Source organism: Bufo gargarizans, chromosome 2, assembly GCF_014858855.1.
Source record: "Bufo gargarizans isolate SCDJY-AF-19 chromosome 2, ASM1485885v1, whole genome shotgun sequence".
Classification (NCBI taxonomy): Eukaryota; Metazoa; Chordata; class Amphibia; order Anura; family Bufonidae; genus Bufo; species Bufo gargarizans.
The window spans coordinates 371,114,778-371,139,013 of record NC_058081.1 but is presented as its reverse complement, the minus strand read 5'-3'; the positions used below and the strand labels follow the sequence as shown (position 1 = coordinate 371,139,013).

Sequence of the window (24,236 nt, the reverse complement as noted above, 5' to 3'; positions counted from 1 at the left end):
TTTCAGGAGGCCATAAAGCTCCAACAAGACATGAGGAAGAAGAAACAAGAAATGTTAGAAAAGCAAATTGAATATCAGAAGGTATGTGCTACATGTGCCAACCTGGAGAAACTGGACATTGTCCTGTTTGTTCAGAAGGATCCAGCTTCTTGTGTATTGTGGTTGCCCAAAGGGGTTTTCTTGGAGTGTGGTATTGATGGGCTATCCTTGGGATGGGTCATCTGTATCTAATCAGTGGTTGGTCTGTCTCCCAGCACCCCTGTCGTTCAGCTGTTTAGAGGCTGCTAATCTCCGGACAGTTCACCAAGCAATGTACCTGTACATTGTATAGTGGCTGTGTTTGGTATTGCAGTCTTTTCAATTGAATGGGATTGAGCTGCATATAGGCTGATGTGCCCTTGGGCAGAGGCTCTGTCACCGTCGCAGGCCCGGCCTTGGATTCCAATGTCCTGGCGCTAGCCTTATGTCAGGGCCTTCTATGTGGGGCTCACAGCTCCTCCCTCTTCATAGCAACAGCATGGCAAAAAGGAGGAGGCGGTTCCAGCCTTGAGAGATGGAAATAACCTTTAAATGATGGTCACACTGTTTTGCATGTTTACCTCATGGGTGCTACTTGGGAATGCACCCGTATTAAGAGATTGTCCCCCTTTCACGATGTATCGCCCAGTAACCTGACTGCTCCACTCAGCATCTGCAAAGGCTTAGAGGACTTTACTGTCTTGGGAAAGACTAGGTCCCTCACAGGAGTGCATTCTCTTTAGTGCATAGTGGTCGTGTTTACTGTGAAAAGTAATTTTGCTGTGCAGTTTTTGTTCAGTGAACAGTCATTTATTACACACTTCAGATTTCAAGTAGTAGTAGATGAGCTCACGTGATTTTGGAAAGTAATTTTAAGTATACATTTTTCCTGTAACATTCTGATTAGATTATTTTTAACCTTTGCATCCCATATGTGCATCCCATAAGCAATTTTAGCACCCCAAATTATTTAAAAAAAAAATATATATTTTCAGTATAGGCCTTCAATATCTGATTGGTGATGTTCCTACACCCAGCACTAGAACTATGCAGCTCTGTCTATTGTGTAATCAATGACGCTGGTTACTGCAACGCTACCCCCATTCAAGTGAATATGCAGTGAGCGGAGCACCAATCAGATATTGATGGCCTCATTATAATAAACCTGGAAAACATATTTATCTTGAGATCTGAATTATTATTTTTCTTAACTCCAATAGATGTTGATATCAAAGCTTGAAAAAAACAAAAGCATGAAAGCAGAAGAAAGGACCGAGATTATAAAAACTCTGAAAGAACTTGATGAGAAAATTTCTCAGGTTAAAGATGAGTTGAAGACATTAGCTACTCCATCTAAAGTAAAATCTAAAATTGAGGTAATGTATACAGAATGTGTGTCAATTTATCTCCAATCCCTTCTATATACGAATTTAAGAACTATCAAGTACTAAGACTACTATGTTTGTAAGGCTTGTGTTAAGATGATGTATTGCAGTACTTTGACTACACATTGTGAGTTAGTGATCTAAACTTTATTATTATTAACAGATTTTGCAGAAAAAATTTACTAACATGCGCATCTTGAGTACACATGATGTATTTTAGTGCCCATGGGAGCAAAAAAAGACTATGGACACCTTTGCACTGAATCTTAGTTTTTTTTTTGTGTTCATTAGCTTCCTAAACACAAATCTCTCATAGTTTTCTTTAACAATTTCCTGCCATTGTGATACTGTGGAGCTTCGCGCTGTCTGTTCGTTCTTCCGCCGGGCGGCTGGAGGGGGGCAGAGCCTAATTTTCCAGCCGCTCTTCCCTTCCGGCCTGCTCCATCCTGAAGTACCTCGGCCATGCGTGCGTTTCCAGCCTGAGAGGCTGGAAACGTATCCTGCTCCTGGGGACACGTTCCAGCAAGGGTTAAACAGCTCCACTCTGGTAGGACCAGCGCTGCTCTCCTCCTCTGTACCCTCTCTGGCTCCCTGACACAGGTCATGTCGGACCCAGTGGATCCCGCACCCCAGGTCCTCGGTAGGGCTACCCATTATGCCTGCACTTCATGTAATGTGAAGTTTCCTAGGGGTCAGGCGAACTCCCTCTGTGCCTCATGCCAGGCCACCCAGGGCATGCCAACTCAGTCGCAGTTCATTGACGTGCACCCTTCTGCTGGAAGTATGGATCCGGAATGGGTCAAATCCCTGTCCCGGGCGGTGACTGACCTATCTAAGGGCTCTTTCACACTTGTGTAGTCCGGATCCGTCGTGTACTCCACTTGCCGGAATTACATGCCGGATCCGGAAAAACGCAAGTGAACTGAAGGCATTTGAAGACGGATCAGTCTTCAAAATGCGTTCAGTGTTACTATGGCAGCCAGGACGCTATTAAAGTCCTGGTTGCCATAGTAGTAGTGGGGAGCGGGGGAGCAGTATACTTACCGTCCGTGCGGCTCCCGGGGTGCTCCAGAATGACGTCAGAGCACCCCATGCGCATGGATGACGTGCCATGCGATCACGTCATCCATGCGCGTGGGGCGCCCTGACGTCACTCTGGAGCGCCCCGGGAGCCGCACGGACGGTAAGTATACTGCTCCCTACTACACTTTACCATGGCTGCCAGGACTTTAGCATCCCAGCAGCCATGGTAACCATTCAGAAAAAGCTAAACGTCGGATCTGGCAATGCGCCGAAACGACGTTTAGCTTAAGGCCGGATCCGGATTAATGCCTTTCAATGGGCATTAATTCCGGATGCGGCTTTGCGGCAAGTGTTCAGGATTTTTGTCCGGAGCAAAAAGCGCAGCATGCTGCGGTATTTTCTCTGGCCAAAAAGCGTTCCGGTCCTGAACTGAAGACATCCTGATGCATCCTGAACAGATTTCTCTCCATTCAGAATGCATTAGGATAAAACTGATCAGGATTCTTCTGTCATAGAGCCCCGACGACGGAACTCTATGCCGGAAGAAAAGAACGCAAGTGTGAAAGAGCCCTAAGATCTCACAATCCACCCTTAATGGGTTGCTTGGTGGAGACGTAGTCACCTGCGCAACCTGCTCTCTCCCAGGGCGTACCATCTCCCAGCAAGCGTCCCCTGCAGGAATGTCTCTCCTCCTCGGATGCATCACGTTTGCCTCCCCCCTCCCTCCGGTTCGCAGTCCAGGGCGTCCTCGTTGGTTGGGGGCCCTTCGTCCAGGGGAGAACTCGCCGAGTCGGATACAGATCTGGATCCGTACCGCTCGTCCCAGATGGCTGCCTTAGTGGACCGTCTGGTCTCGGCAATCCGGGATACATTTCAACTTTAAGAGGAAGGCCACTCCTCCAGTCACCAGGGAGTTTCTTTCCTGCGTAACAAGCAGGCTCCCAAGTTGTTGCCAGTACATGGCGACTTTTCCATTATCATTGCTAAAGCATGGGAACAGCCCCAAGCGGCTGGATCTTCTTAATCCGTTCCCCCCTGGATTGGGTGGGTTAATGGTCTTCCCTTCCAAAGGTGGACCCGCCGGTGGCTCGCCTGGCCAAGAATACCACTATTCCGGTTGCGGACGGCTCCTCTCTTCAGGACTCGGTGGACCGGCGGGTTGAATCGCTGGCGAAGTCTGTCTTTTCTGCCACCAGTTCGGCACTCCGTACCATTCTCGCTTCAGCGTGAGTGTCTAAGGTGGTTTCTGAATGGGCCCTGCGCTTACATCAGGACTTAGACTTGGACCTTTCCGGCCCAGATATCCCAGGTGGGGAAGTACCTTTGCGAGGCGGCTCTGGACGCGGGCTCCATGGTCACGCGGTCCTCCACCTTTGCTGTCTCCATTCGGTGGGAACTCTGGTTAAAGGCCTGGCAGGCCAATTCCTCTTCTAAGCGTTCCCTTCTCTCCCTTCCTTTCGCTGGTTCTCGTCTTTTTGGGCCCAAACTTGACAAAATCATTTCTGAGGCCATGGGTGGCAAAAGCACCCATCTTCTGCATCCCAAACCCAAGTGTTCTTCACGACCACGTCCTTTCGCCGTTCCACGGGCACCCGCCCGGCGGGTCCCTCGACTGCAAGGCAGCCCACCCAGGAGCAATGGCGGAAGCCTTCATTCAAGCCACAGCCCGCCTGGCGTTCCCGGGTGCAGCCCCAGCGCTCTTCCTCTGGCAAGCAATCCCCAGTATGAAGGTGCGCCCCACCTTCCTGGTTGGGGGGTCGGCTCCTTCATTTTCAGGAGGTTTGGCAGGCCCACATCTCGGACGCCTGGGCACTCGAGGTGGTCACTTTGGGCTACAAGTTGGAGTTCAATTCCATGCCTTCAAACCGTTTTTTTTCTGTCCCGTCTCGGGCGGGAGCCTTCTTTCAGGCAGTTCAAGATCTGCTGGTCAGGGCAGTCATCTCCCCCGTTCCGGCGAGGGAGCAGTTTTTTGTTTTTTTACTCCAACCTCTTCATTGTGCCCAAGGAGGAGGGAGCGGTCCGCCCGGTGTTGGACCTCAAGATGGTAAACTGTTACCTTCGAGTGGGCCGTTTTCGCATGGAGTCTCTTCGCTCTGTGATGGCTTCCTTGGCGTAAGGGGAATGGCTGACTTCCGTGGATATCCAGGACTCCTACCTGCACGTCCCCATTGCGATCGCCCACCAGCGGTTTATGCGCTTTGTGGTCCACTACCAGTTTGTCGCCCTGCCGTTTGGTTTGGCGACTGCGCCGAGGGTGTTTACCAAGGTGCTCGCTCCGCTTATGGGCCTTTTTCGCTCCAGAGGAATCACCTTGATTCAGTACCTGGACGACATTCTCAACAAAGAGTCGTCGTTCCGACAGTGCGAGGAGAGTCTGCAGATCACCTTGCACACTCTCGCTCGCTTTGGGAGGATAGTGAACCTTCGGAAATCCTCCCTGGTCTTGTCCACTCGGATTCGGATCCTCTGTATTATTCTGGACTCCGGGGCAGCTCGGGTACGTCTTCCAGCGGACAAAGTGAAGGACCTTTGCAGCTTTTGTGCTCCAGTTGAATCTGCAGCGCACAGTCTCCATCCAGGCTTGTATGCAGGTGTTGGGTCTTATGGTGCCATTCGCTCAATTTCACACCCTGTCTTTTCAGCAAGCAATCCTATCGACCTGGGACAAGTCCCAGGAGTCCTTGGATCGTCTGTTTTCCCTTCCTCAAGAAGTTCGGTCGGACCTCCATTGGTGGCTCTCCCCAACTCACCTGGAGGTGGGGAAGTCTTTCCTTCCGATCAGATGGACGGTCATTACGACCGACGCCAGTCTTCAGGGTTAGGGAGGGGTCTTTGGCACTCGGACTGCCCAGGGCGTATGGTCTCCGGAGTGCAGACTATCCATCAATGTCTTGGAGCTTCGTGCGATTTTCCGCTCACTGCGCTATTGGTCTCCCCTCCTGCGGGGCCTTCATGTTCGAGTCCAGTCGGCAATGCCACAGCTGTGGCGTATGTCAACCATTGGGGGGGGGGGACTCGCAGCTCGACCGTCATGTCGGAAGCGGCAAGGATCCTCAGGTGGGCGGAGACCCATGTTCCGGCCCTGTCGGCGGTCCACATTCCCGGCGTTGTCAATTGGACGGCAGATTTCCTGAGTCGGACAACGATAGACCCCGTGGAATGGTCTCTCCATCCGGAAGTATTCAACACTCTCTGTCATCGCTGGGGACGGTGGACATGGATCTGATGGCCTCCAGCCTCAATTATAAACTTCCGTGCTACTTCACCCGCGCAAGGGATCCCGCAGCTTGCGGAGTGGACGCTCTTGTGGCGCCGTGGGACAGGTTCACCTTCCTCTGTCGTTCTGCCGTTGTCCCTCCTGCCTCGGATTCTCCACAGGATCAAGTGGGAGGGCGTTCAGACCCTGCTGATCGCTCCTGATGGTATTGTATGGTATTTCGGATCTTGTCCTCCTACTAGGGGACATTCCATACCGGCTCCCTCTCAGACCCGATCTTCTCTCGCAAGGGCCCGTCTTCCACCCGAGTTTAGATATTCTACTTTTGACGGCGTGGCTCCTTTTGAAGTAGCGGGGTTTTTCCGACTCAGTGATTCAGACGCTCATTCTGTCAGGAAACCTACCTCTTCCAGGATCTATTATAGAACCTGGAAGTCCTTCCTTCGTTTCTGTGAAGACTGGGACCTATCTCCCAGATCCTTCTCCCTGCCGGTCATTTTGGCCTTCCTTCAGTCTGGACTGGAACTGGGCATGGCGCTCAGCTCCTTGAAGGACCCGGTGTCGGCCCTTTCTATTTTCTTTCAACGATCCTTGGTGGGACTGGGTCCTGTTAAGACCTTCTTTCAGACTTCGGACTCCGCTCCGCCTTACCGTCCCCTGATTCATCCGTGGGATCTCAACTTGATATTGGGGGTTCTGCAAGCTTCTCCTTTCGAACCCCAGCTCTGTCATGCCGTGAACGTAGTCTCTCATCAGGACAAGGTGGTCCTCCGTCCAGTCCCTTCCTTTTTACCCAAGGTAGTGTTGGCTTTTCACCTCAATGAGGGCATTGTCCTGCCGTCCCTTTGTCCTGGGCCCTCCCATCCGAAAGAGATGGTGTTGCACCGTTTGGATGTGGTGCAGGCTCTGCGGATTTACCTTTCGGCCGTCGCCCCCTTTCGGCGCACGGACGTCTTGTTCGTCCTTCCAGAGGGTTCTAGGAAGGTATTGGCAGCTTCGAAGGTGACTATCTCCCAGTGGATTCGCTCCACTATTTTGGAATGTTACCGTGTTCGGGATGGGACGCTCCCTCCAGGTATCACGGCCCACTCTACCAGGGCACTTGGATCCTCCTGGGCTCACTTCCACTAGGCGTCAGCGGCTCAGTTGTGTAAAGCCGCAACCTGCTTTTGCGCGAACTGAGGGCTCTCTCCTGGCCGGAGGGGGTATAGCTGGCGGAGGAGCTAACAGTTTTCAGCCTAGTGTCGCCTCCTAGTGGCAGCAAGCAGCTATACCCATGGTCTGTGTCCCCCAATGAATCAAACGAGAAACTTTTTTTTTTTTACAGGAGAGTTTCACAAAATCTCGTTTGTTTTCCATTATATAAAAAGGTTCCTAGACCAAGTTATATATATATATATATATATATATATATATATATATATATATATATATTTTAATAATCATTTCTTAGCTATGTGTGTTTCAGATATAAAGTTAATGATCTGCTCTTGCCTATAGGCACAGAAGGAGCTTTTGGATGCAGAGATGGATTTCCACAAACGACTTTCCTCAGGAGAAGATACAACAGAATTGAGGAAAAAGCTCAATCAGTTACAAGTTGAGGTATTTACCCTTTTTCACTAATATCTGTCAATTATATTTATTTATTTTTTACTTTGAACATGTTAAACTATGGCTTGAGATATATTTAATATAACACTTACCAAAATTATTTTTATAATGGTGGTTTCACAAGAAGTTACAGGCCCAAACCTGAGACTTGCCTATTGATGCCAGTGGTGAGGTCTAATGATTGTTTTGACATAACTCTACATCGCAGATCAAGGGAGTGTATGAAGTTGGCTCTCGAAAGGTTGGGGGGGAGACATTGTCACTGAAATTGGCTTGGTTCCTAAGAGGTTAAATGGGGTTCTCCAACAATTAAAAAATAGTTGAGAAATGGGGGGGATTGGCCAGCAGCCAAGATGGCTGAACGTGTCTAAAGGGGAGCTCCGTTTCTAGCCCTACAGTGCAGGTTAAATCCTGACTTCACACAGCCATTTAGCGCTAAATCAGACCCCTGCCTGAGCCCTGCTGCACATAAGAAGCGTGCACACATCAAAAATACCTCTACAGAGTGTACGGAGGGAGCAGTGCTGGGAGCAGGACCGCATGCAAAGTAAGTGAAGACCGGGTGGGGACTTGTAAAGTACCTGACTGCATGCCACCCGGTGAGACACGAGGGGAAGAGAGCGGGAATCGGCAGGCAAGAGACCCACAGGGGGGAAGAAAGGAGTCCAGTAGTACTCACGAGCCCCTTCAGTTTTCCTGCAGCGCCGGGAAGGAGTCCTGATAAACGCATGCTCTGGCTTCAGAAGCACTTGCAGATCCCCCCTGTCTTACATAATATTGTCATAACCACCAGTGGAAATTCACCAGTGAAGCAAACAGTCAGTCTGACTTTATATGCAGAGTGCTGCCTCATTTATTAAAGTACAAGACACATTCAGGAAAATATCCTCTGCCCTCACTAGCAGTTTTCACTATGAGACAATACATTGTGCCTTCCAGAACTCTGGAATCAGCCTCACCTACTACAAAATGGCTACTGTCCTGATCTAATAATGGGGCCGCAAAAAGCGCCGCTGAAAAATTGTGAGAATTCGCTAGAAAACCAGGGGAAGGTACGCGGTCACCTCTACCACAGCAAAATGTACACTAGGGCAAGCACCTCATTGGCTCTAACAGCCCCTATAGCATCCCCTGAGGAGTGTCAGCAAGAGCTCCCTCTTAAACAAGAATCAGCTCAAGTTCTGAGAGACATTACTGCAGGCAAGACATCTCACAGAGAAACTGGATGAAGTAAAAATTGATCTGGGACTACTGCGCCAAGACCTATATAACCTGCGAGAAAGAGTTCAGCACACTGAAGAGCGTATATCACGCAGAGAATACGCTACTGCATCTTCTGTTTCTAGATCCATATCTGATGCCAAAGTGGAACTCTGGAGGCAGAAAGCAGATGACCTAGAAAATGGACTACGCAATAACCACATCAGAATCATCTGTTTGCCTGAAAGACCAGAGGGCCGCACACCGGATGAATTTATAGAAAACTGGATAAAATAATTTTTCCCGGATGTGGTTTTCTCCTCTGCATATGCGGTAGAAAGGGCTCACAGAGTTCCAGCAAAACGGGCCCCACCTTGCCCCATCTTGGCACGGTTTATCAATTGCAAATATAGGCGCAGGATATTGGCCCTAGCCAGAAGACATCAAGAAATTAAATATGATAATGCTAGGGTCTCCATCTTTCCAGATTTCTCCATGGAATTGCAGAAACAACGTGCCACCTCTGGCCACACCCTGCTACACTAGATTCACAGGGCAAGGCAGCGTTGGTCTTCCACTGTCTGCCGTATAAATCTCGCGCCTGCGCCGCCCCGTTCAGTATTCGGCGCAGGCAGTGAAGGGCGTTCACCGGCTTCCTCACTGCGCCTGCGCAAGATTTCCCCAGCACACAGGGCCGGCAGTTGGAGGTGAAGGCTGCCTGGCCCTGTCAATCTAGTAGTGTAGCGGTGGGAGAATGGAGACTCTAAGAGCAGGGGATTCCATATCAGTTAAATGAGTTTTTGAAAACACAGGCCAACCTGGCCCTTGTATGGGACACCTTTTTAAAGGTGATTCTTCGTGGGTCCTTACATTCGAGCATATCCTATATTTAAAAAAAAAAGACACTAAGCACTCAGATGGAGCTGGAATGGCAGTGTACCACTCTGGAGCAAGAATAGATCTGTCATCCGAATGATGCTAACAGGACTGTTTTGGCTCCAGGCGGGCAGACAATACCTAGCAATTCTCAAGGACAAAGCAGATGGGAAACTGTTCTTTATGACACAGACAGCGTGAGCTAGGTAATCAGTCAGCTAAACTACTAGCTCAACTAATTCGGCATGACTCGCAATATTAGCAATCAGGAACGCCGCAGGACAAGAACACTGCACACAGGAAGCAATTGTCCGTACTTTCACACATTTTTACCAAGACCTATACAGATCTAGCATAACGGTATCTGAAACGGAGAGAGCCACTTATTTGACAATAACCCCAATAATCATTATTCCATCATGGGATGCGTTACACAAGACTGATCCTACGAAGGAAAGTGAGCAGAAATACAAGTGCGTTAGGAAACTGTCTAATAAAAGGTTTTAAATTGGACAGCCTCTTCAAGGCACAAAATAGCCACATCCTTACAGGTTTATGTTTTCACTTGACATGACTTTATAGCTTGTACAGTATATCTGCTTACAAATGAACCCTCATTGACACTTTTTTTTTTTTTTTTTTTTTTTATTGTTGTATTCAAGGCTGCTCGATTAGGTATCTTGCCTGCAGGACGGGGGAAGACTATACCTGTGCAGAGCAGGGGCAGAGGACGTGGACGTGGCGGAAGAGGGAGGGGCTCCCTTAATCACATGGTTGTGGATCATCGCCCCAAAACAATATCTATTGCAGGCTTTTATGAGAAAGAAAAAGAAGAGTTGTTGCAACACTTTGCTGTAAGTAAATAAGAAGATAGTCTTCTACAGTTGATCAGTTCAGTCATTTTTATAGTTTCTAACTTCAATAATCTGTTATCTGAATTTGTATATATTGTAGGACTAATAAAACAGCCTTAGTGCTGTACATTCCCAGCTTGCACAATATAACCATAGATGTCCCCTCCTCTCTTTCTCAGTTTCCATGGTGACCCCGCCTATCCTAGTTCAAGATGGCCACATCAGTCTGGTCCACAGATGGACACCCCTTTATTAATTTCCAGCATGGCATTTTGACCCTCAGCATGGCATCCCTTTTATTTCTAGACCTCAGCATGGCAACCTTCTAATTCTTGGTCCCCAACATGGTTTCCCTCTGTTAGAATGCTCCGTTGTTTAGCAATTATGTGGGCTGTTCAGTGCAGCATGATGTGGGCTGCACCCTTCACTTCTGATATACCCACATACACTACTAACAAAAGGTTAGGAATATTTGGTTTTCGGGTGAAATTTATGAAAAATGCAAAAAGTTCACACTACAGTGATATTATGGTAAAGCGTTCTTTCAGGTGTCTAATTCTCGATACCCAATCGATACTTTTGTCTGGTATCGACCTCGATACCGGGATTTGCCTTTTTTCGATACTAGGCTTTGCTATTGTGCAGTCTAGTATCAGAGAACATGGAGCACGCTGCTCTCAGCGTGCTCCGTGTTCTCCTTGGCAGCACAGAGGGGAAGGAAGCACTCTCTCCCTCCCCCGTGCCACTGCCACAAATGAGGTGAAAGGGGCAGGCGCACTGCGCTACTAATGAAAGTAAAAGGTTAATACAAATCCAGGAGGCGGGTGCTGTGGGGAGCTGAGATCAGTGGCAGTTAATCTCTTAGGTGCGGCACCCACCTCCTGTATTAAATGTTAATTATCATTGGTGGTGCAGTGCGCCCCCTCCCCTCAACCCCCCAAGTATTAAAATCATTGGTGGTGCAGTGCGCCCCCAGTATTAAAATCATTGGTGGCAGTGGCCACAGGGTCATCACCCCACCTCCTCATTGGTGGTGCAGTGGCAGCTTCTGATCGGAGCCCCAGCAGTTTAATCCTAGGGCTCCGATCGGTTATCATGGCAGTCAGGACACTACTGGCTGCCATGGTAATCTCCCTGCTGCTGTTTGCACAAAGCCCAGGGCAGCAGGGAGAGTGAAGTCCTATTTACCCTAATAGAGCTCTATTAGTGTGAATAGGACAAGGGATCAAAAGATCCCAGGTTCTAGCCCCTAAGGGGGGAAATGGTTATTAAATAAAAAGTATAAATCACCCCCTTTCCCAATTTTACATATAAACAATAAACATATTACATATGGCCACGTCCGAAAAGTCCAAACTATTAAAAACTGTGTGATTTGTAATTTTTTTTAGTCACCTTTTCCCCCTCAAAAAAATAGGATCGGACTGTTCCATAAAATGCAGAATGCACAAGGCCTCAGCCCCCCCCCCCCCCCCCGCGCGTGGTATCGAGTATCGCAATACTTTTTTTATGGTATCGAAATAGACTCAAAATGTTGGCATCGAAACAACCCTATGGAAGTAGAGTATTTAAGTAGAAGCATGCAATGATGATTTCTCATCCGTATCATTAGGGGACACAGGCTTGACCATGGGTATAGCTGCTGTCACTAGGAGGCAGACACTAAGCACAAAAGCGTGAGCTCCTCCCTAAAGCTATACCCTTCCTACAGGGACTAAGCTAAATCTGTTTTAGCTTAGTGTCTGTAGGAGGCAGGCCTCCCTGCTTTGCAGGTCTGCAGATTTTTCCTTTATTTTCTTCCAGCTGGATTACAGGCAGTCTTAGCTGCCTGCATCCCCACACAGGAGATAGGAGACCAGGGGGTCCCTAAGCCCACCGCTCGTTCCCGGTCTCCAAAAGACCAGGAGGACCCAGAGGTTCCCAAAGCCTATGCATCCCGCCAGCCTTCAGGTCACCACGGCCGCCCACAATAAGTCCCCTCTGTTTTCGGTGTAGCGGCCCTCTCCACCGAAGGTGGTGATCCGGCTGAGACCAGGGGGGCAGAACCCTGGTCTCCTATTTTTGGCCCAAAATCCCCTTCTTTCTCAGGTTACCTTTTAGTGAGTGACCCCAACAAACTTCTTGTTCCCTCCATGCGTCATCTCCTGTCGGGAGTGGGGTGGTGAAGAGAAGCCCTCCGTGCCCGCAATGCCTTCTTTTTATGGGCCTATCTCTCCTTATTGCAGCGTTCTGATCCTGTCCTCCACCGGAGCCACCTGTAGTTGAGGCCCTGGCTTCTCTGCGGCCTACTCCGGTTCCCTGCGTGCTCTTCACACCCAGCCGGCATCTCCGTTCGGCCGGGATTACTAGCGCCTGCACCACTATATTGGAACGCGGGTGGTGGCCACTTTAGGAGGGACATGGGGATCGGGCCTGCGCTTCTCACCCTCCTTCCTCTGTGTCCTGGCGCAACTTCTTAGCACCTTTTCTGCGCTACTCCCACCGCCTGCTTCAGTAGGACATTTTGTGGGACGCTGATTCAAGGCCCCTCCGGACAACCTGCATTGAGGGTCACAGGCTGGGTAAGCTCTGTCTTTCCTTCCTACAGGGTTTAACCTATCCCCTTCATCCTCCTACCTGTCAGTACAGGGTACACACTATGTCTGAGCCCAGGCCCCAAAACAGGTGGCGACTTCTGTGTGCCATTTTGCCTGTACTTCTTGTCACACCAAATTTTCCTCCGGACAGTTAGATACCCTCTGCTCCACTGCCAAGTGGCTCTTCCCCTGACCTAGTCGCCCCTGTTGTCCAGCCCATGGTAGAACCGGAGTGGGCATGCTCCCTGTCAAAGATGGTAAAGGACGTCACCCATACCAACAAAGGCATTGTGGAAATACTGGAGCGTTTGTCCGCAAGGCTATCCTCTAACCAGTCCGACTCTTGGGATCCTGTGGCTCATTCCCATCGCGGCCGTCCCTCTAAACGTGCCAGACCCCCTTTCCCAGAAGGGTGTCTGCATCCCCTGTTTCCTATGCCTATCCTCCACCTCCCAGAGATTCTCACTCCGACGTGTCCTCCTTGGAAGATGCATGTTCCGAGGAAAGGTGGTCAGATGCAGACTTTGTCTCTCCTGAGGACCAGTCTTCCAAACTGTCCTCCACGGTGGATAATCTCATTACAGCTGTTATACACTGCCTGTCCCCAATGAGCCTCCTATTGGTTAATTACTGCATGGGCAATTATCTTTCAGCTGACAAGTTATTTGGGACAGGCAGTGTAGAAACCTTACAGGTGGAGGACCCTGCACCCTCATCAGCCAGCTCGAGCTTTTCCTTCAGGCGGTCCCATCGCTCGCCCAAATGTTTCCCCAACCATCTGGATTTTTACTTTCCAAGAAGTGGAATTTTCCTGATGTTTTGCTTTACCAAAACGCTTAAGACGTCCTTTATCCATTTCTGGAGGATCTGGCTGAGAAGTGATCATCCACTTCTATAGTTGACCCGCCAGTGTCCTGCTTGGCAAAACATACCACTTTGCCTAAAGCGAATATGGCTTCCTTCTCTGATATCAGGGATAAAAAAATCGGAATCCTTCTCAAAATCATCCTTTGAAGCAGTGAGCACTACACTGCGATCAGTTTTTGCCTCTACATGGGTGAGCAAAGCTATGGGTGAGGAGGCAAACAAACTATCTCAGGGTCTCTCCTCCTTGGGGAAACTTTCCGATATTGCCCTGCAGCTCTCCCATGCCAGTTCGTATATTTGTGAAGCCTCTCTGGACATGGCCAGACTAAAGGCCCACTCATCAGCCCTTTTAGTGGCTCTTCGCCGTACTTTATGGCTCTCCTTCTGGGCGGCAGACAGTGCTTCAAAGCGGGCCTTGACGGCCCTCCCCTTTATCGGCAGCAGACTTTTTGGCAAACGCCAGGACAATATAATTTCAGATGCCACAGGTGGTAAAAGCATTAATTTACCACCAAGCAGGGCTTGTTTTAACAAATCAAAAAAGCGTAGACTTCTTTTTTGCCCCTTTCAGAGTTTTTCCAGCCCCAAGCGGCTAACCGACAAGTCTACCCCGACTCGGAAATGCAAGCCTTCCTTCAAACCCTGTCCTTCTTGGCGTCCCTGTCAGTAAGGTTCCAAGACCTGTGCATGACGTGCGGTAATTTTAAGAGGGTTACAAACTAGACTTGCCACAGCTCCCAGAGTCTTTATGAAGATTCTGGTTGCGTTCATGGCCCTGCTCCATGCCGGGGGGGGGGGGGGGGGGGTGTGTGTATCGTAAATGATATCCTGATAAAGGGTCTGTCATTCCTGGCAACAGCGGACAGCCTACGCATAGTCCTGGACACCCTGGAATGCTTCGGATGGATCCTGAATCGACAAAAGTTCTGTCTTTATCCATCTCAGCGGCTAACCTTTCTGGGCATGTTACTTGACACCTTTCAGGCCAAGATACTCTTGCCCCCCGGAAAAGCTATTCACTCTCTGTCTTCAGATTCTCCCTTTATTGCGGCCCCGTCCTCCACCCATGCGTCACTGCATGCAGGTTCTGGGTCTCATAGTCTCTGCCTTCGAAGCGGTGCCCTATGCTCAGTTCCATATCAGGACTCTTCAGCGAGCGATTCTAACCAATTGGGACCTGTCCCCAACCAACCTGGATCGTCTCATACGTCTCTCTGCACTGACCCGCCGGGCCCTCAGGTGGTGGTTGGTTTCCCCGATGCTGAAGTCGGGCCTCCCTTTTCTTCCCCTCTGCTGGATGGTGCTGACAGACGCAAGCATCTGGGGCTGGGGGGCAGTGTTGGAAAATGTCTCCAATCAACATTCTGGAATTGAGGGAGATTAGTCTCTCTCTGCTTTATTGGACCAACCATCTCCGGGGTCATTCGGTTCAAGTTCAGTCCGATAACTCCATGGCTGTGGCGTACCTCAATCACCAGGGCGGAGCCCGGCAGCCATAGCGGCACTGATTCTCACAGCTGTCGGCAGTCCACATCCCCGGCGTCGACAACTGGATTGCCATCTTCTTGATCCCAGCGAGTAGGCTCTTCACCCGCAAGTTTTTCTAGCCATCTGTGAGCGTGGATCTCATGGCCTCTCGCTTCAACCACAAAGTCGAGAACTTTGTTGCGCAGTCCAAGAATCCCATGGCCTTGGCATACGTCTCCCTTATGATTCAGTGGTGTCAGTTCATGTTTCCTTGCGTGTCGTCCCCCCCCCCTCTTTTCCCCTCATTCTGTGTCCCCTCTGAAAAATCGGGTCCTAAGTGCTGCCCGTCATTCTTGTGGCCTCTGGCCACGTCGAGTGTGGCACGCATCCCTAAACGCCCTTTTTGCCGACGAACCCTGGCGTTTTCCCCTTCAGGAGGACCTCTTGTTGCAGTGACCGACCTTCCACACGAATATAAGGTCTCTACATTTAACGGCATGGCTGTTGAAGTCGCCCTACTAAGGGCTCTGGGGTTCTCGGATGCTGTTGCCGAGAACATGATTCGTGCCAGAAAGCAGTCGTCCTCCCGAATCTACCACCAGGCCTGGAAGTCCTACTTTTGTTGGTCCAAGCGTCACCGCGACTCTTGTCTTTCATGCAGTCAGACATTGGCTTGATGCTGGCTCCCAGCTCCCTCAAAGGGCAAGTTTCAGCTCTTTCTATTCCTTTTCAGTGGAACTTGGCTTTGCTCTCTGCGGTTTAGACTTTTCTGAGTTGTACACTGCACCCTCTTACGTCCTCTGTTAAATCCTTGGGATCTTAATCTATTGCACAGAGCTCTCCGGTCTTCATTGTTTGAGCCTTTGCAGCAGGTGTTCCTTTGCTTCCTGTCTTACGCGGCCTTTTTGGTGGCAATCGCTTCCATCCATAGGGTGTCGGAACTCGCGGCTCTTTCCTGTCGGTCCCCCTTGCTGATCCTCCATCAGGACAATTTTTAGTCCTTCGCCCTATTCAGTCCTTCCTTCCGAAGGTTGTGTCGGCGTTCCATCTCAATGAAGAGATCATTCTACCTTCCTTTTGTCCTGCCCAGTCTCATCCTCGCTCCACATTCTGGATTTGATACGAGCCGTTCACGTCTATCTGTCGCAGGCATCATCTTTTTGATGGACGGATTCTCTGTTCGTCATTCCAGAGGGACCGAGACGAGGGCTGGCTGCGTCCAAAACTTCTGTTTCCTGATGGTTTGATTTGAGCTATTGTGGAAGCGTACCGCATCAGTGACCGGGCCCCACCCTTCCGGGTTACTGCTCATTCTGCTCGGGCAGAAGAGGCCTTTTGGGAAGTGCCTCATTGGGCTTCGGCCCTTCAGGTATGCAAGGCGGCTACCTGGTCATGTTTGAACACCTTTTCCAAATTTTACAGAGTACACACCTTTGCGTCTTTTGACTCTTCTCTGGAGCTCGAGCATTGCAGACGGGGGTTCTCTGATTGGCAGGAGGGTTTATTGTTATGCCCACCCTTGGGACTGCTCTGTAACTTCCAATGGTCAAGCCTCTGTCCCCCAATGGTACAGATGAGAAAACAATTTTTTTTTTGTACTTACCGTAAAATCAGTTTCTCTTCCATTTATTGGGGGACACAGCCTGTTCTCTATTTTGCGGGCATCTTAAGGCCTATGTGGTTCTGGGTTTGTACATAGTTTGGTTTTCCTGTTTGTCTTTCTTTTCCTACTGCTTTTGCACGAACTGATTGATTTAGCTGCAGGGAGGAGCTCACACTTTTGTGCTTGGTGTCATCCTCCTTGTGGCAGCAGCTAGACCCAGGGTCAAACCGGTGTCCCCCAATGAATGGAAGAAAAACAGATTTTACACTAAGTACAAAAATCTAGTTTTCCCCCATCTCAAACATTTTAGGGAAATAAAAGCCCACAATAGTGGTGGGTATATCCCCACAAAAAGTCAGTGCCTCAATAACTTGTCATGTGGACTTGAGCATCAATTACAGCTTGACAACGTCTCATGCTGTTCAAAAGTCGGCTTATTGTCTGCTTAGGCATGACAGCCCACTCTTCTTGAAGGGCGGCCCTCAGGCCATTGAGGTTCTGGGGTACAGAGCTGCTGTGTAGAGGCTTGTAACTCAACTGATTCCATAGGTTTTCAAAAGGGTTCAGGTCTGGAGAAGGTGCAGGCCCCTTCATTTGAGGTACCCTAGTCTCCAGCAGCTGTTCCCTAATGATGCGACCTTGATGAGCTGGCACCTTGCCTGTGTTGTTCATGCAGAGGCATAATGACTGGATTAATGATGTTGTTCATTGTACGTTCACAAAGTGTAGGCCATTTTTGTATTGACTAGACACACCTGCCCACATTGTAACACAGCCACTATCAAAAGTTTGTCTAGTGATAACAGCGCTCTACTTGATGTCTGTGCCCAAAGGACATTCACTTCTGTGACTCTTCCAGTCTCTCTGTATCTCTGTGCAACCTGCTGATGACACTCTAAGCTCAGTGGCCACTCCGCCTCAGAACATCCAGCTTGAAGTCTCGCAATGGCGCGGTACTGATTAATTGTTGGGTATCGTCTTGGTCTCATGATGTCAAAATGTGAACAGCATGATGAGGAGGACTGTGCAAATACCAATTCTAATTGAGCCAGGAGATTTAGTGGGCAATTCATGGATCAAACACCTGTTGTGAATTTTGCCATTAAGCTCCTTGTTAGAGAGCAGAAAGTTGTGCAAAAAGTACTGAAACACTGAACAGTTGGACATGTGCATTCAAAAGGTCACATTAAGTTCACCTGTAAAGGTAAGAGTGCATTTCAGGTTTATCCTAAAATTTCATCCCCAAGCCAAATATTCACTTTTTGTGAGTAGTCTATGATGTTTCGTTGATCTTGGGAGTGGTCCTCCAACTGCTCTAATCACGCGATGATGGCAAGCTTCTCTTCCCTGATATCCTTTGTAAGTCTCCTGCTTATGCTCTCTTTATTCTGGTCATGCGGCACAGCAAGGACCCACATTCAGACATTTTATAGCACATATATGGTCTTTTCAAAGAAAATGTACTAAAAAAGTGAATTTTTATTGAGTAATGGGCTGTTTTTTAGAGGAGTCGCTTCCATAGAGTTTAATAGGAAAGGAAATAATTCTAATGGGAGGAGGGTGTTCTCAATAACCTTTTTTTTTTTTTTTTGTGTCATTTACAGAAATTTGGTGACATTGATGACTTGAAGGAAGAAGAGTTTCCACCAACGGTCATTTTAACTTTCAAAACAAGGCAAGAGGCTGAAAATGTAAGTAAGGATATATCGGGCAAAATAATTGCTCTTTACTGTAGTTAAAGGGTTTGTCGTCAGAAAAATCGTTATGTAGCTGGCTGACATTAGCGATATGCTAATGTCAGCAGGACATAACTGTATTAGTTCTATCTCCCTGCCTACCGCCATTCACGCTAAATAATGACTTTTATCATATGCAAATGAGCCTCTAGGTACTACTGGGGCTTTGCTGCAGCACCTGGAGGCTCCGTCTTATCACCCTTTGGCACGCCCAGGTCCAGTTGATTGACATCCTAGTTCTCCTCAGTGCCCCGTAAATCCCGCGCTTTTGGGGAACGGAGCAGGCAGGGAGATATGTCATACAGGTCTGTTCTGCTGACATTAGCAGTTAATGTCAGTCAGCTACATTACGTTATTGCTCATGACAGAAACCCTTAAAACTGTTTAATCTAGTTTTATTTGGGCACGCTTAGTTCAAAGCACTTTGACTATGTAGTTTCAGAATGGAAAACAGCCTGAAAAAGCAACTACATCCTCTGTGTTTCCCTAATGTAGTATTCATCAGTGTTGCTGCCTTACTGCGAAACTACTTTAGAATACCTGCAGTGTTATACTACAAATTCTGTAGCAAAATCCCACAGTTTCTGAAGTATATTTAAATACTTAATACTATATTGAAAAATAATAGAACTTCATAAAAGGTTAATTTTTACCTTCAAACACTAGAGAGCGCTCTATGGACCTTTTCTGTGGTTTTCAGTGTCAACGCAGTCATTTAAGTACATCAGTGAAGTCATATTTTAGGAGAATATTCCTAAATTATGCTGTATATAGATATTTTCTTAGTGTTGGGACATATACACATCATGGAGGGGGGTAAATGCTGGGGAAATTAATGGCCTAATGTGTTTTCCCTTGTGATAACAGCAGATCACCAGGGAATTACAGAAACTCTGGCCCATCATACGAAGCCAAGCATCGGCTCTGCTTTAATTTTAAAAAGGGGGTTGTATTTGTGAGGCAACCCCTTTTTTAATACCATACATGATGAATTCACAAGACAGACTGTGGAGGGGGTTGTGACTGAATGAATTCAGTATTTTACATTTTCTTTAGAATGTGTTTGTTTAAAGGGAGTCTGTCAGCCACCTTTGGACCATACTAAACTATTGACAGCCTTAGGTATTGGAGCTTTAGGTATGTGGAGCTTTTCTCATCAGGAATAGTGTAACTATGAAGTTTTTGTTCTGGTCTCTGCTTTTTCCCAGCGCCTCCTCAACGGCACTGACTGCCCCCTGGACAGGAAACCACACGGAAGCTGAAGTTTAAAAGGCCTCCTCTCCTTACCTAAATCAGTGTTGTTTCCTGTCTTTAGGTCGCGCGGAAGCTCCTCCTGTGTGCTTCAGGATTCTAGGTGCACAGGATTCTTTTCTCCAGTCTCTGGGAGGGCCATGCAGAAGATAGGGGGCCTCAGGGATGCGCTGCCTCCCTTCCTCATGCTTTGGCCATAAGTCCTTTGCTGGAAGGCAGCCCCAGGCTCCAGTCGCTTGCTCCTGGTTCGGAGCAAGGAAGAAATATGTTTACCCGGCATAGTTTGGGCGGGGACTCCCCGGGCTATTGGCAATGGAGTCTTGTTACTGGCTGTGGGCGGCGCAGGCGCAGTGTGTCACGGGACTGCTTGTGGGTCATGACGTCAGCGTCGCGCCAATGCCGACATTAAAAGAGCCGGGAACGCCGTTTTCAGAGGTGTCATTTGATCCTATGATGGCTCCTATGAATTGTGCCTCAGTCGGCCTCAGCCCAGTAAGCCTCCTCTCCAAAATGTCGGCGGATTATATTGGTGGGGTTGTGGTTCCCTTCATTCACCCTGGGTGCTTGGTGCTGGTAGGATTTTTTTGTATGGGCTTGGATCCTACTAAAATTCATAAATTTGATTACTTATAGGGCAGAGAAACCTCCACCGCCAAGGCACCTGGGGCTGATTCGGGCCTCAAGAAATGCACTATTTGCCGAAAATCCTTTTGCTCTAAGGCCAAGAAAGCCCTATGCCCTAAGTGTACAGACAAAATGGTGTCCGAAGAGTCTCCCTCTCTTTTGGACTCCATGCGGAGCATTATAAAGGAAGAAGTCAATGCAGCAGTGGAGTCCAGGATATCGCCTTCATCCCCGCAGGCCTCTAGATCCCATAGCTCTGTTATATGGGCTGGATTTAAATGAGGGGGAGATTGCCTCTAGTGATGACTCGGACAACTCAGAAGATGGGTCTGGCAGACAGTTATTTCTTCCGGAAGACACCCAGGGTGTATCTAGTCAGGGCCAGATGTTCCAGGGTCTGGCAGAAAGAAAAACGTGTTCTCCCGATTCACAATAATTTAAAATCACTTATATCTAAATAATGGAAAGATCCTAAAAAGCGTGCTCCTATTTCAAATTCCTTTTAAAGGGAAATATCTGTTTTCAGATGCTGACACTAGCCTCTGGGATAAATCGCCAAAAATTGATGCACCTGTGGCTCCGATTTTTAAGAAGTAGTCACTCCTGTTTGAGGACATGGGGTTACTACGTAACCCGATGGACAAGAAAAATGTGAGCCTGCTCAAAAGAGCTTGGGAGATTAAAACAACTGTTTAGGCCTAGTATTTCTGCTACCTGTGCCGCCAGATCATTGTCCGTATGGTTGTCCCAGCTAGAAGATAGTTTGGCAGCAGGTACTTCCAGAGAAGAGATCCTAGCATTTCTGCCAATGCTCAAACAACTATCCAACTTCTTAGCGATCGCCTCAGCAGCTGGTGAAGCTTTCTGCAAGGTCAGCTACCTTATCGAAAGCCACCTGCAGAGCCATATGCCTCGGTCCTGGTCGGGGGATACAGGATCCCACAAAACGTCTTTGTTCTTTCACTTGCGAAGGCGATAGACTTTTTGGGTCAGTCTTAGATGACATATTAGAGAAGGCGTTGACAGGAAAAGGGGATTTCCTACTGAACCCAAATATTTCCACCAAAGACGTTCCTTTCGATCCCAAAACATTCCTAGAGTGGACCAGAAAAAAGGGAGTTCTCAGGAAGATGGCAGCCCTCAAGAGGAAGAGGTAAAGGATTCCTCTTCAATCTGGATAAGGCATCAAAGTCCACCCAATGATGCCAGAGGTAGAGTTGGAGCAAGATTAAAATTTTTTGCTCCAAGCTGGGAAGGGATGGGAACCTCCCTTTGGATTCTTGCCACCATTCAAGAGGGGTTAAAACTGGAATTCAACTCTTACCCACCAACTCACTTTGTCGTAAATAAACCACTGGCCAAAAGAAAAGAGCAACTGTCTCTGGAATCCGAGCTAACAAGCCTGATTCAGAAAGAAGTCCTGCTTCCTGTTCCAAAAAACGAGCGTCAGCAAGGATTCTATTCCCCAGTGTTTTTGATTCAAAAACCAGGAGGCTCCTTCAGGCTGAACATAAACTTGAAGTCTAAATAAATGCCTAACAAGAAGTTCAAAATGGAAACTATCAAGTCGACTGTAAACCTACTGCCTCAGTTTTGTTATATGGTGACAATTACTGAATGTTAAAAGATGCATACTATCATGTGCCCATATTCGAGGACCACCAGAGATTCCTGAGAATTGCAGTCTTTATGCAAAGCTGCCTCTGTCTCTTCCAGTTTCAGACTCTCCCCTTTGGCCTATCATTGGCTCCAAGGATTTTTACGAAAATAGTCGCAGAGGTAACGGCTCATCTTCATATGCAAGGTATCCTCATAGTCCCGTACTTGGATGATTTTTTTTATTTATTGCAGCAGACATGGAAGACCGTCTTCTGTCCCATCTAAGCATAGTTCAAGCTACCTTTTTCAGAGCTAGGATGGATAGTAAATTTTAAAAAAAACACGCCTTGCTCCTTCCCAGCAAAAGATCTTTTTAGGAGTCCTCCTCAACTCTCGCTTACTAATGTCTTTTTCTCCCCGAAGAGAAGCAGATAAAACAGTATCAGAACGTAAATCAATTCTGCGCACTAAGATCCACGACTATTAGAAATGTGATGACTATGTTGGGATTTCTAACAGCTACAATCCCTGCGGACAGGTGGGTGCAAAGCCACACCAGAATTCTACAGACTTTTCTTTTGAATTCCTGGGACGGCAACAAAAGTTCCCTAGACAGGAAGGTCACTCTTCCTAAAACCATCCACCAGGCTAGAGAGTGCAAGAAAAATCTCCAGACAGGAGTCATCTGGCGCCAGGAAAATCAATTGGTGGTTACTACGGATGCCAGCAGTCGTGGTTGGGGAGGTCACGCAGGAGACTTAGTGGTTCAGGGCATCTAGGGACATTCCATATCAAACGCCTCTTCAAATCCAAGAGAGCTTAAGGCAGTCCACAAAGTCCATCTGGCGCTTCATGCAAACAGTCCTCTTGGTCATGTAAAAGTTCTCTTGGACAATACCACGACCATGGCCTATTTGAACAGGCAGGGAGTAACAGCGGTAACGAGAGGGATCGATCTTTGGGCAGAAGAACACCTACTATCTCGAACATCAATTCACCCTCTGGCAGACCCTGAAAGAGGGCGAGTGGGCTCTAAACACCAACATATTTCAACAGATTACAGAGAAATGGGGCATTCCAGTCATGGATTTGTTCGCAAATAGAACCAACAGGAAGGTGAAAAGATTCCCTCCATATCTCCTCAAGATCATCCGGACATCTTGGACACTTTGTCCTGCCCTTGGGCAGAAGGGCTCCTTAATGCTCTTCTTCCCCCCCCCAGCCTGATTCCGAGGACCCTGATGAAGGTGGCAGAGGCGAATTATAATAATTATGATAGCTCCTTACTGGCCCAGAAGGCCCTGGATTCCTCTTCTCAGCCTGTCATCCAGAAGGAGAGGAGGCCTTTTAAACTTCAGCTTCTGTGTGGTTTCCTGTCCAGGGGGTGGGGGCACCCTTCTGTCACTGCTGTTGGGGAGGCTATTGGAAAAATTCAATTACCGGTAACGGTTATTAACCCTTTTCTCAGCACCTCCACTCTGTTCTGAGTGACAGATGTGCTGGTCTCCGGTCATTCAAATCTGAGGGGTTGTAATGCAGCTCGATGCAGGGAGCACTTCAGTGAAATTCCCTATCCAGGGCACTTGCAGTAGCAGAACCTGGCAGAATGTAAGTTCATATGCACACTACTCCTAATTAAAGGTTCACAAAAGGTATGGGTTTTTTCCACAGCCCCTACCCAGGGCTGTTAGCAGTTTAGCATGGTTCTCCTTTAGTTTTTAGATATTTGTGTAGGCATATGAAGAAGACAGGTTACTAAAAGGATTATTTGTGAAAAGATTCAACTATAAATGTACTTGCATGCATGCTTAGGGTCTTTGTGCTGAAAACTATAAAAAGTAGACATTTTTAAAGATTGTATCCCATATTTATTGATAACTCTTACTGATACCCTTACCTAAATCTAACATATACAGTAGGGATTTTCAGTACAGTGACCAACATAATTGTGTACAACCTTGGGACCCACCCAGAAGAGATGGGTCCTTTTATTACTGTTTTTTTTTTGAAAAGTTTCAATTAATTTTATATTGTTTGTTTTGAATTAGGCTGCTAACCAAGGTTCAAAATTTAAGGGTCGAAAGCTTCCAGTATGCTGGCACAAACCGAAGACTCCTTCCATGTCCACGGAGGTTGAGGAGGAAGAGCCTAAGGAAGAGGTATGACAGATGTTCATTAAAACATGAGACAGTGCTTACATCATACTGAAACATAGAAGACATTATTGGGTTCCTAACACATAATTGGTAGACTCTAGCATTCTCAGAATGGGCCCTATACAAAATTGTACTAAAGTAAAGTTTCAGTCTTGCATCTAACCTCCCAC

The 24,236-nt window shown here is 48.0% G+C and overlaps 1 protein-coding gene across 3 annotated transcripts in view; it reads left to right on the top strand.

The window, feature by feature from the left end:
• Window positions 1–24,236, top strand: part of RBM27 (RNA binding motif protein 27) — a 96,163-nt gene that overhangs the window by 48,386 nt on the left and 23,541 nt on the right. For all 3 annotated transcript variants that reach the window (XM_044280744.1, XM_044280745.1, XM_044280743.1), the window contains 6 exons: window positions 7–81; window positions 1,239–1,394; window positions 7,144–7,248; window positions 9,996–10,187; window positions 18,305–18,391; window positions 23,959–24,069. In XM_044280744.1, the coding sequence (XP_044136679.1) occupies window positions 7–81; window positions 1,239–1,394; window positions 7,144–7,248; window positions 9,996–10,187; window positions 18,305–18,391; window positions 23,959–24,069 (726 nt within the window). The remainder of the gene's footprint in view (window positions 1–6; window positions 82–1,238; window positions 1,395–7,143; window positions 7,249–9,995; window positions 10,188–18,304; window positions 18,392–23,958; window positions 24,070–24,236) is intronic.